The sequence below is a fragment of the Crotalus tigris genome, unplaced genomic scaffold (genome assembly GCF_016545835.1).
Source record: "Crotalus tigris isolate CLP2741 ecotype Arizona unplaced genomic scaffold, ASM1654583v1 scf7180000017564.2150845, whole genome shotgun sequence".
NCBI classification, from domain to species: Eukaryota; Metazoa; Chordata; class Lepidosauria; order Squamata; family Viperidae; genus Crotalus; species Crotalus tigris.
The window spans coordinates 525,072-538,440 of record NW_024096475.1 but is presented as its reverse complement, the minus strand read 5'-3'; the positions used below and the strand labels follow the sequence as shown (position 1 = coordinate 538,440).

The window sequence follows — 13,369 nt, the reverse complement described above, 5'->3', positions numbered from 1 at the left end:
TGGCTGAAATTTTCTGTCAGTCTTTTTTTTCACCTCACCCCAAATAGGATCTTGTATCGTTAATAGAGGCAGAATTGTCCCTGAATATGAAGAGGCAGTGACATAGAAAGTATGTTCCTACCTTTCATATTATTATTATTGAAAGTACAGGAATTCTCCTAGAAAGCAGAGAAAGACTTTTCGATTTGGAATATGTGTGGGATCTGCTGCTATTTCATATAGTCAAAATGAAAAAATAGGAAAAAAATTACCTGCAGGAAAATATGTATATGTAAAAATATATATATATATATCTTTGGTAGTCCATAATATAGTTCATTTTGGCATCCTTAAGTCTTTCAATATTATCCTGAATTGTCATAGTATGTTCCAGAAATACGGAAGCAATGTTTTTGTATGGTGTTCTCTTGTTCACTGACAGTCTCACTACAGCTTGCCTTTCAGAGATTGAGAGTGCCATCATCTGGTAGAAGAAATGATGATGACCTCTCCTATTAAAGTGTCACTTTATGCAGAAGTCTAACAAAACGTAGCTGATATCATCACCTTAAAATACTTCACCAGCTGTGTTTCTCACAAGAGATGCTTCCAGAATTCAGAGACAGTCACGTAGAAATGTGAGTTTAATTTAGGTTTTCTGTAGACTCCAGGAGTTGGATGTTTTCCTAGATGAATCATGTTCTTCTGTCGTAGCAGCTACTCTTCTACTGAGGTTGTTGTTATTGTTTTTGAAATAAGTAAATAAAACCGCCTCACTAAATAGGCTTTAGCATCTCTTACTTGGAGTGTATCTTTAATATATTACCAGAACTTTGTTGCTATATACAGTATTTGTGAATGGAAGTGACTGTGAGTTCAGAAGTATATCATATATAGTCCTGCAGCATGAACTCCTTATATAGCATATTGATTCCCTTATTCTTCTTCCTATGATCTGCAGTTGTGAGATAAGGTAGTGCTAAACTTCTTAAGGATTACTTAAATGGCACATCTGTGGTATTGCATAAAAATGTAAGAACAGCTTTGAGAGGACAGAGCTAGTGTGCTTTTTCTTAGTTTTCCTCTTGACACGTCATTGTTAGTCTTGACAATCTAAAGCAGAGGAATGTATGGGGAAGGGAAAGCAAATGAGTAGTCAGAAAGGAAAAAAAATAGCTTGAATTCTAAGCACTATTTATTGGCTGAAATTAAGAGACATCACAGATCTGGTCATCTCTCCCTCCTTGAATTATAACATGGGGGGGTGGAGACAGAGAGAGGGAGGGAGGGAGAAGTGAATCATAAGGAAGCATTGTTGAATCAACATTCAGTTCATAGGTTAGTAATCTATTGAGTGGAATGTGAATAAGACAAAAAACAGATTTAAAATGGAAGAAAAAATATTGCATTCTATGAATGCATCCTGGAAATATTATGGTGATTTAGCCAGGCAGTTGATAAACACTGAAAAATAATTTTCTATATGAGTAAAATTCTACACTGTATAAAGCACTGTCTAATCAACAGATCAGACAACAAAACAGATACAGCATCAAAGCTAGCAGATGTAAGACAGTGTTTTATGGTTAGTTAAAGACAGTGGTGGGATTCAAATATGTGAACCACCGGTTCTGTGTGGATGCGACTTCCAGAAGTCCATTCTGGGCCTGGGAAACAAAAAGTTAGCTACCAGTTCTGCCAAAGTGGTGCGAACCAGCTGAATCCCACCACTGGTTAAAGACTAATAAACTTATTATGGTTTCAACTTTGACTGACCAGCATCCACTATCAGATGCATGAATTGTGCTATTCTTAGTAGATAGAACTGCAAATATTATATAGTTCTAATATATCAATAATTTTAGGAGAGATGCAGTTATTTTGTATTGAAAAGGATTTAACATAGGGCATCAGTTAGTATTGCTTGAAAAGACTCTGGTAATCCACTACTTCAGTAATCTAGATTTATTGGGATAACTGTTCATAATTCCCAGTTTGGAGATCTTGCCTGGAAACTCAAGCTCAGATTTAAAAAGGTTGATGAGCTAGTTAGATCAGTTGTCCCCATTTTAATATAACTATTCTAGGTTCCATACAATTTGACAATAAAGGGATTGGATAGCTAGAAGCAGACCGTGCTTTATTTCAGAGTCCTATAATAATTTGTGGTAAAAAGTTTTAATCTTGTTAAATTATTTTCCACAAAAAAACTGATAAAACTATTTGTAATTCAAATTGGAAGTAGATCATAATTTTGCTAAGTAGATTAACAATTTTTATTTTTCAATTTCTTATTTATGATTCAGCTTCCACCCTATCAGATATGATTGTATCCAACCTTTGTTAAGAATAGTTAAATTTTTGAAATTTAACTTTGAAATCAAAGTTGACTTCTCAGCAATAATTTACTGATTGCTAACCCAACCCAAAATCTCTTCTGAATGCAGAATCCAGCCTGTAATCTTTTAGATAATTAAACCAGTATTTTTTAAAGCAAGAAATATGATTAGATTCCCCTAAGAGCTAAAGAACATGATTGGAGAACTCATTCATGGAAAGATACGTTGTGCAATATATATAATTAACATTCTCACTTGCAGATCCAACATGTACTTAATCTGCGTTAGAATATTTTGATCTTGTGGTTTTTAAAAGTGGTTTGTACATTCATTCATTCATTTTGCTACTTCATCAGTTTGTGCAGTCCATCTGCAACAGTTGTTTTTATTTTACATTCATTGATCATGAACATTTTCCCTGCAACTTGGTTCCATGATAGTAATTTTCTGGTTGGTTAGCCTTCACGTGTTACTTGTCCTTACACTGGTTTCCATTTTCTTGTAGGCAGGATTGTTTAGTCCAGTCTTTCCATCTTAATGCCTTTGAGATGTTATTTCAGTTCCTCTCCCATCGTTCTTGCAGCAACAAATTAGCACAAGCCCAGAAGGAAACTCTGGTCCTACCCAAAAAGGCAACGGAAAGGCCAGTAGAAATCTATACAAGCCAAACTCCCAGAAGATCTCGGTGCAATGCAACATTGAGATTCATGATAGTAAAGAAATAATAGTATTTGAAGCAGCTACAGAATATAGGCAAGACCATAGTATGGTGACTTTGGATGTATTCAGGATGTGGTTATTACCAATTTCACTATAATAAGTAAAGGCCTTCCACAACTTTCTGCTTTTTTACTTGATCTTCTACTGAATTGTTTTGCTTTACAGAAGGGTCTCTGTAGACCATCAGATCAGCTTCTTAGCAAAAGTAAAATCTGAAAAGGATTCACAAACTATTTATTTAAGGTAAACCACATTTGCAAAATATTCCCAGGAGAAAAATCTCCATGATAATATGTATATGTCATCCTGGCTCATGTGAAAACCATTATGCATACAAGATAGTCTTCACCTTACAACTGGTTGCTTAATGACCATCCAAAGTTACAATGGACTTTTAAAAAGCTATTTCTCGAAATTATGACACACACATGCAGTCACATTATTGCATTTTGAGCATTTGGGAACTAGCTCGCATTTATGACTGGTTGCAGTATCCTACAGTCATATGACCACAATTTGCAAACCTTTTTGCTGATTTCTGGTGATTCTTGCCAGTTTCCAGCATTGGATATGCTGGATCTGTTTAATGAGCACATGATTTGCTTAATGGCAATAACAACTCATTTATGACTGTTGTAAAATCTGCGGTAAAATCAAATCAGTCATACAGTATAGTGCCTTGACTTAAAACTGCAAGACTTATGACTGAAATTCCAGACTCCATTGTGGTCCTAAGTTAAGGGCTATTTACACACATGCAATGGCTTTTTGACAGATCATTGTATTGAAGGGATTTAATTGAACTACCGATATTGAACATTCCAGATATAATATACCTGAACAGAAAAAATTGAAAAATCAAAGTTTCACCTGTACCACCAACACCTTTGAAGGATCTTTCCAGAAGTACATAAGGAGAATTTACTGTTTTACTTCTGCCAAGGCTGTGAAAAATCTTGGAGTATTAACATTTTCTTAATCTGAATGCTATACATTTGTTTTCTGGGAATGAGAACACACGTTCTCTGGAAATACATTTATCAATCTTTGAAAATATACATGTAAAGAACGAGCAAATGAGCATATTAAAATTCATATGCGTGTTTTCTATTTTCTATCTACAGGTCAGTGTTGAGGTTTTGGTAGAATATCCCTTTTTTGTATTTGGACAAGGCTGGTCATCCTGTTGCCCTGAGAGAACAAGCCAGCTCTTTGATTTGCCGTGTTCCAAACTCTCTGTTGGTGATGTCTGCATATCACTTACGCTCAAGAATCTGAAGAATGGCTCAATTAAAAAGGGCCAGTCCATGGACTCAGCTAGCATCTTGTTGAAGCATTCTAAAAATGACAGTCTAGTTGGCAGCAGACATAGATATGTGGAGCAGGAAAATGGGATTGATCAAGGCGGTGCAAAGATGACATCTGAAAATGGTGAACTGAAGTTTCCAAACAAAATAGGATTACCTGCAGCATCTCTACTCACCAAATCAGAATCCAGCAAGCCCACAGCAACTCGGAAGAGGAGGTGGTCAGCCCCTGAAACACGGAAACTAGAGAAGTCTGAAGAGGAGCCACCGTTGACTCTTCCCAAGCCTTCTTTTATTCCTCAGGAGGTTAAGATTTGCATTGAAGGGCGATCCAATGTAGGCAAGTGAAGTCTATTAGGAAAAAAAAATTAGAATATCCCTTGTCATTTTTATCCAGATTACTGTACTGTAGGCTAAATAACCGAGTATTTACATGTTATCATCTTATTTTAGGTTTATGTTTATAACGTTGTTATAGTTGCAGTTAGTATTATGCAGGAGACAGGTGCATACTTCCCCCACCTAGGTGTTCATTGGTGATTATTTTTATCAAGAGCTACAAAAAAGGGCAGTATCTGCTTGACACATGAACACACACCCTTTGTGGAAGCAAATGTTGACATGGCACCTGTTTTCCCACACTTCGAACAGAATATTAGTCTGGCAAGAAAACTCTAGGAAAGATAAACACTATTGCCTGATTCAAGAGTAGAATTGAGAGTTCCACAGCAATGTGATTTGATGGGTCTCTCAACAAATTTCTGATGACGTGTAGTCCAGGGGCAATAATGGAGAACCGAGCACTCTTTGAGACTCTTTGCACAATAAAGTGATTTTTCTTTTAATTTTCTGATTTTTTTTGTCTTGTATTTTCCAGTCCCCCAATCCAATCCCATACTGTGTCCCAGAGTGGGGGATCTAACTGCACTATTTTTATTAATATTATTGTTGTTGTTATTATTGCTCTTCTCAGAGACTGCCACATAAGAGATTTCATCTCCACTTGCTAGCACAATGGCATAGCAGGAGCGTAGCAGCTGATTCTTGCTTTGCTAAAAATGGTAATTTGCTTAAAGTGTGATAATGTTGGTGTCAATATAGTACGTTACAAATTGTGGATATCGTAACTTGTATACAGCATGTTGCCGCTAACATTTGCTTCCACAAAGTAACTATGTCCTTTCCTTTGGGAAAGTGAACATAAAATTGTTTGCAGTTAGGTTGCATTTTTTAAAAAAAACTCTAGTACTGTTTTTTTAAATTCTGTACTAGGACTAGTGCCACTTTTTACAAATTTCAGTGTGATAACGAGGAAATGGGAGAACATAGAATGTCTTTGAGCACTTAAAATGATAATCAGAGTTTCCATGCTGAGGATCCTGGCTTAACACTCAGCAAATCCTGTATTTTGCTTTATTCTCTTTTGGGTTGGGGCGGAGGGAAGGAAAGAGAATATTGACATTTTCAACACTGTTAACTAAGTAGGTTTTTCACAAGCAAGAATGCTGAAAATTTTCGTGTGGTATCAAAGGGATGAATGTGAATTATGAACTCGTATGTGACAGTCGTTGTCCACAAGGACTACTTAATAGGAGGCACTTTTAAAACTTTTATGCTTGTGAAAAAGTTAAAGGTATATGCAAGCTGACAAAATAATAAAAGAATAAGAAAGACTATAAGGGAATAAGAAGAAAAAAAACATTGTCCAGTGTTTTTGAAAAAGGTGGACTTTAAAGAATCTTGCAATTTGCACATCTTGAGTTTATCATTTGTGTGGTATTCTTGCAGTTTTTAATTTTTTAGGAAGGGAGAGGGGCTGAAAAAGCTTAAACAAATGTAGCAGTTATTTACTAACCTGCCTAATTTCTAGACCATTTTAATAGGGTTAGACTTTCTTTCAATTTCTTTTACTTTCTTTGTATCATATCTGTCACCCTGAACCAGAAAAGCTGAGAATTTCTCTTCAGATTTTCTGAGTTTTCCCATGAGTCATTTTGACACAGAAGCAATTTTTGTGTTTTGTTTTAATTCAGTTTAATTCTGTGTTTTATTGTAAAATTACTATTTCTTAACTCTCAATTACTTTTCTTCTGATTAATAGTATAATGTTAATGTCAAAATTTGTTACAACAGGATGATGGGTAAAAGTTTATCCAATTAAACTCTTTCAGTAGTTATATGACTGATCACAGAAATCTGAAGTAAATTCAAGGGTGGATCCAAAGGGTCTAAACTCCTGCTGATTTAGTGGCTTCCATCTTAAAACCAGATTCTGATTAATGGTCACATTAAAACCTATTTAATTATTCACAGATAAGTAATTGACTATATACCAGTCTGTGAAAAGAATCACTTAAACTATTAGCCTATTTTAAAGCTTAGATAATAAATACCGCATTAATTTCTGAAGTTTTAAAATCAGGATTTCCTGAAAGATGCTGTGGGCATTTTCACACACGAGACTAAATCTAAGTATCCATTGAATTTGTAATGTAACTCTATATGGACATGTTCTATCGGTGTTATTAAATATGTTTACATGTGATACAAATACTATGTGAGAACCTCAAAGAAGTCTAGTGTCTTGTGTGAAAATGGTACAAAAAAAATTTTTTTTTTGCATTAGTGCTGTATTCCAGCTTACCAGGGTTAGGTGGGTGATCATCAGTTATCTTCTTTCCCTACTTGCAATTTGACTTAGATAAAATTCAAAGAAAGAACAAGTAAGGTAGAAGGTGTGGTATACTGCATATATAAGCAGGCTGCTTACCCTGATCTCTTTTCTGTGATCATTTCACTTGCCCTAAGGTGGTCATTGTCTGCAAAATGAAATGGATTAAGCTAAAATAGAGAACTGGCATCTCCTGCTACAGAAGCACATGATAAATTGAGACCGTAGCTGAATTTAACAAATTTGTAGTTCAGTTTAGTTGCCCTGCAGGAGATTTTTTTTTTAATCTTTGACTCTGATGTCCTGCTGGTTGACATAACTCCATTGATATCAGGTTCTTATTTGGCAAGAATCTAAATTTTAGAAATCAAAACAGAACTTTAAATGAGCAATTTCTCCAAATGTTCATTTCCCTGCCCACTTGCCTAAATACTATACCTTTAAAAATTCCAGTGTAACCCTCTCTTTAATTGTGTTTCTTTGTTACTTGAACCTTAGCTCACACCAGAATGAATCATTTTTGTACCAGTTTTGAGGATGCACCAAAAATGTGCTTAAGTTTTAAAGTAGCTTGAAAATCTATCTTGAATTGTTATTATGACCTCCCAGTAATTCATTAGATCACTGGGCGGGTTCCTTCTCACAATCATATTGCTTTTTTTTTGTGCTGTAATTTTTTTTTTTCAACATTTCTGCTCAGAGAATTTGCTTAATCTTCCATAAACTCTGCTCAGGGCACTTTCAATTTATTGTTTATTGAAGTTTTATTTTGGCTTGTTTTTGTTTTGTTTTCGTTCTCACTTCAACCTCTGATAGCAAGAAGAACAGTAAGATATGAGGCAAAACTCCTATTTCATTCCTATCAGTACCACTATTTTCATCTGTCCTCAGAGAACATTTGCCTATAACAAAGCAGGGATTACAAAACTGACCACATCTCTAAAACTAACACTAACAAGTGAAACAAATAAACCAATATTAATAAATAGTTCAAGCAATAGGAATTTATTTGTTCTCTACTTGCATTAGAGACTTAGAACTTGCAATTGTTACTTCCGTCCAAACATGGCTTCCCGTTGCTGTGCTTTTTGCTTCTTTTTATAGTATGTGCAATATTTTATGTGCCAATTTAGATTCACCTAAAGGTGACAACAGACTTTCCTTTTGCCATCTTTTTTGGAGGGTTAAATGTAGGGTCTTATGCCTTCCTTTGAAAATAGTAGGGATAAAATCTGTCTGGATGTCAACAAGTTGCACAGCCTGGACCAGGGGCTTCTTACAGCTCCTATTATTCAGTGCCCTGCTGGGGGTGGGGCGGGGGGGGGAACCCAAGCAGAGAAAAAAACCGTCAGATGTCTGTCTCCCTCAAAGGTTGTTAGTGGAAAAGATAATATGAGCTAAGTCTCATTTTGTGAAGATGAATACTTATATGCAGTAATTCATTACTGCATATAGTAATGAAATATTGGGCATCCTTTGATGGGTGCAGTCTTCAATAGAGCATCATATTCTCTTTTTTGTTTATCGTGACTAATCTTCACTTAGATTGGAAATGTGGATAAATTCAATCTTGTGTAGGAAGAATGGCATCCCTTTGTCTTTCTGTGACTGATGAAAGCTTGTTCTTGGATTGTAGCTCTCTTTTGTGAGTTCATATAATTTTGCCCTTACACCAGGGGTAGTCAACCTTGGCTCTGTGCTGGCTCAGGAATTCTGGGAGTTGAAGTCCACAAGTCATAAAAGAGCCAAGGTTGACTACCCCTGCCTTAGACTATCTTATCTGACTTTCTTGGCTATGGAAACAAACTTATAAACTGGGGCTAGTGCTATGACCTTTTTTTTTTTTTTTGTTCTACATTTCCCAAATTCCAAAATTACTCAAGGCAAGTTCTAGACCTATTGATGTTTGCAGTGGAATTTGTGTTAGGTTCTTTTGTCCTCTTCATCAATGGGATTAAGATGTGAGCCTTGTGCTCCCAAGTGCCTTAGTTTCTCTTTTTAAAAGGCACCTAATTTCACATGAAAGATTTTAATGCCATGCTTGTTCCTGCAACTTGTCCTGTAAACTCCTGGTTCACAGTGTCGCTCCCTTTTCAATTTCTTTTAATTACTGAAATAGTGACATTGTAGAGGACATTTTAAGATTAATGTCATTGTAAAAGTCTGTACAGTATCCACATGGCAATATTAACTGACACCGTTTTTTCCTCCCCTTGTTTTGTTTTTGTATTAGACCTTCTTTAGTTTACAATGAAACTATACAATCACCAATAAAATTAGTTCAGGGCAAAGGAAAAAATACCAGAGCCTCTTTATAGGAATTTCTAAATAAATATATCTATATCTATATATCTATATCTATATATCTATATATAAAATGACTGTTCCTTATAGTGTTTAACTTAGGCATCATTTCAGTTTGTCTGGGCCACATGGTGGGGTTTCAGAATGTGATGTCACTTACCTCATATTCTGCATACAAATCTCAATTGTTAAAAAAAAATAAATCTCGGTCTTCTTTGTCCCCTACCCATTTCCTTTTCTTTCCTGGAAAAAAAAAAATGCATGCCTAATTCCTTGGCACCCCACACCCTCCATCTGATATTTTTCTACTGTTTGGGAGCTAGGAAGTGACATCACAGTTTGATTTCCCGCAATCAAGGAACATTTAGAAACCTTTCAAACCTCTTACTCAGGGATGGGGCTGGTGTATGGTGTGGTACACTGATGTGACCAGAAGGAGCACTTTTACTGCTCTGGAGTAGGGATGTTCAACTCCAAGGAGTTGTTTGGATTTCCTGCATGATTATGAACTAACGTTAAGGTTAATAGTCGTGTGCAGTATAAGCAACAGACCCAGTCAGAGCTGTGGCTTTAGGTGATAGAAAAGACATCCTATACACAGTGGCTTGTTTTACTTTGCTCTATTGCCAAGCCAGGGGGGAGGGGAGACCCACAACAGTGATAATTTTTAATTAAGAAATAAGAATGCTGTTTTAAAGGTATTTTGCGGTGCTTTGAATTTTTGACATGGGTTACTAAATATTTTTTTTTTAAAAAATGCCATATATATCCAGGCCCCCGTGTTGCTTTCTTCAGGATTCAGTCCTACAAGAAAATAGGCAGGATCCCAAATCTTTAAAGTGAAATGTATGCTTACCCCTTTGAAATCACAGATCTAACTATACCTAAAAGTACTAGTTTCAGCAGACCTATGCATTGATGGGTCATTTCAATGAATGCCTGGTTCATTGAAGGCCCACTTGTGTGTCAGAGCTCACTTTTTTTTTAATATGCCTGCTATTATGGATGATGCCACAGATTCGCATTAGATGACTTGGATAGACTTTCTGCTCGTTTGATCTCAGATTATACAGTGAAAATCGCTATAGATGGGATTAGTGATGGACTTAGCCATACCTATTCCACTAGCAATTGAGAAGGGAAAGAAAGCAGCTGATATGTGGCCCAAAGGCAGTGTTAACTAATAGTAAAGCAAGGTCTAAAGATAAGTTCCACAGTACCATCTGTTTGTACTAACAACGTGGCTTTGTGATATTGGTACTTAGAACTTCTTCAGAAGTAGCGTTCCACATCTGGAAGGGACCTTCTGTGAATGGACAGTATTTTATAGCTGTTATAGAAGCAGAAACATAAAGATGTCAACAGGCCCTACTTTATTATAGCCCCACACAAACACTTCTATTGATTATGCAAGTGAACTAATTTTTTCTGCTCCCAGTTCTTTGACCCAGTACCTTATATTTGATTAACTGCAATTAAGCATTTGTTCCCTTTTATCTCATCTCCTATGAAATGAACACTGTTAACAGCAATATGTGATTCCCCCCCCTGCCTTAGATTATTATGTATAGGTATTGTCCAATCAAGGGACAGACACAGTAATAGCATAAAAACAAAGGAATACCATTCCCTGTCTGTTTTTAAGCAGAATGTGGTTAATGTTTTGCTTTTTTTTAAATGTTTATTACTCTGAAGATTCCCGAAAAAGGGTAGTCCTCCAAATTGTAATTGTTGCTTTTGAGAGCACAAAAATATTTTGTTGATTTCCTTTGTAGATTCTGAGAGCAGTATTGCGTTTTTCTGTTGATGGGGAAATTCCAAACAAGTTGCACACTTCTACTCCAGAGTTCACTTTCTTTTACATAGATGACCTCGCTTCTGATGTGTTACCTTACTGATAGGATCTTTACTTGTAGCAGTATAACTGGTGGGAATATTTTTTTATGTGAACCTAATTTGATGAGAAGGTTAAAACAAACTTTTTTGAAGCACTCACATTGAGAGGAGTACAGGTAATGTTTTTTAAAAAATTGCACAAAAGAAACGAATGTTTGGAATGATTCATTCAGTATTTGAAAAGCGATGGATATGTTGAAAATCGTGTGTTGTTTGTAAAAATTAAATAAACCTACAAAAGTCGAGAAAGGGTGAAAGTTACATTTTTTTGTATATAGAAGACTCTCATGGATGATCCGATTGGTTCTGGCAGGAAAGAATGCCTAATTAACAGGTTTTTCAAAGACAGTATACCTAGGTTTGCATTTTCATTATATGAATTGCATTATTGGGGCAGGGGAGAATGGTCACCTTTAACAGCATTTGAGGGCTGTTTGTCCCTCTTTAATTTAGTTAAAGTTGATTGGGATGTCATGACATCTTCTAAGGATGATTTTGGTTTTGCACTTCCTGTACTTAAAAAAAAAAAAAAAAAACCCAAAGAAATTTCAGAGTGGACAAGAAGTGTTTGTTACAAGGGATTCTCAAAGTGAATAAAGAAGTGAGGGAGATCATATTGTCTCCTCTAATTCCCCTCTTCCCCAAACCCATATATACACATGTACACCTCTCTTTTTATGCCTGGAACTGTTAAAGACAATGTTAGTTATTCTAGCAGTTGTACAGAGAGTTTGTATTATTTTTCATTTGGTTCTGGGAATGTTTATTACTGGCACACCAAAAATGAAGGGAATCTAGGAAAACTAGTACTTCTGAGAAAGAGGTCCAAAATGTACTTACAAAAGCAAGCCTTTAAAATGGGGATGGGGGATGGCTGATTGTTTTCTGAATCCTTCTCTCCTTGTGCCATGCAGTCTCTAGAGATAATTTTTGATTCCAATTCTGTTATTCAATATAGAAGGGATATAACTTCTGTATTAATATGAACCCTTCAGGTGCAGTGGGATGGCCTCTCATACCAATCAAATGAAGTACTTTTAGTGAATGACTAGTGTTTCTATAATAGGGATTGCAAAAATTAAGTTTATTCTCACTGTTATTGCAAAGGACTTGAGTCTTCCATGAAAATTGATCTGAGGCTTCATTAAAGTTGCTTTTGTTTGTTCATTTACTTTCACTTGATCAAAGCTTTGGTTCCCTTTTCTTCAGCCAACCAATAGGCAGCACTGGATGTATCTTCTGCAATAGATTTAACTTGCTGGTGCTGGAACTGCTTATAATAAGTCTACTGGAAGTCAGCTTCATTGAGGCCAGGAATGTGACATTATCAAAGTTCAGATTACAGGGATTTGCAATTTACAAAGATCTTGCCTTGACAACACTTTTGTATGCAACAGCAGCTTATGAATTCTTGAGAACATTAAACACCATACAGAATCACTCTTTAAAAGTATTCTATTTAATTTTAAATCTGTATTCAAAACTAGCAGTGGCAGACATAGATATACCAGCCAAAAAAGGGGGGCACCAGGAGAGTCTTCTGAAAATTACCGATGTGTACTTTTCCTCTTGCAATTAATCTCTTTGTAACTGAAGTTACAGTTTAATTTTAGACTTTTCCAGTTGAGAGATAAAGAATGAACGCAGTAAATGCAGCCATTTACTGCCCAAAGAAATGCAAATGTAACATACATTGAGGCTCTGTGATTGGTGGTAGAAGTTAAATTTTGAATTTTTTTTACATATTTTTTTTAACAATAATTGTTTGAGTAAATTCAAATTGCCAATTTTCTGCATCTGTTTAACCCCAGGGAATAGGCCTCAAGTACTTGAAATGCCTCAAAGTGTTGGGTATAAATATGCTATTAGCCGATTGATAATTTCCCTCATGTTTTTACTGTATCTCAGGATTTTTGCCTCTCATGACTCTGTGAAGATGTACAGCTTTATTTTGACTGGTCTTTTTGTTAGGGCAAAAAAAAAAAAAGATAAAGCATGACATCAGAAAGCACCTTTCTATGTCTTTCATTTAAATAATTAAGCTGAATAGACAAATTTCAGTTGCCTACTTGCAGTTTTTGGTAGCGTTTTATCAGTGGTTTGAGCATCCAGCAAACTCTCAATGAATGTTTCCCAAATCAATACATAGTTTG

General features: G+C 35.7%; 1 protein-coding gene across 8 annotated transcripts in view; it reads left to right on the top strand.

Moving 5' to 3' along the window:
* Positions 1-11,770, top strand: part of ATXN1 (ataxin 1) — a 349,242-nt gene extending 337,472 nt beyond the window's left edge. For all 8 annotated transcript variants that reach the window (XM_039348817.1, XM_039348809.1, XM_039348821.1 and 5 more), the window contains one exon: positions 4,163-11,770. In XM_039348817.1, the coding sequence (XP_039204751.1) occupies positions 4,163-4,693 (531 nt within the window). In that variant the 3' untranslated portion in view covers positions 4,694-11,770. The remainder of the gene's footprint in view (positions 1-4,162) is intronic.
* The last annotated feature ends 1,599 nt before the right edge of the window (positions 11,771-13,369 follow it).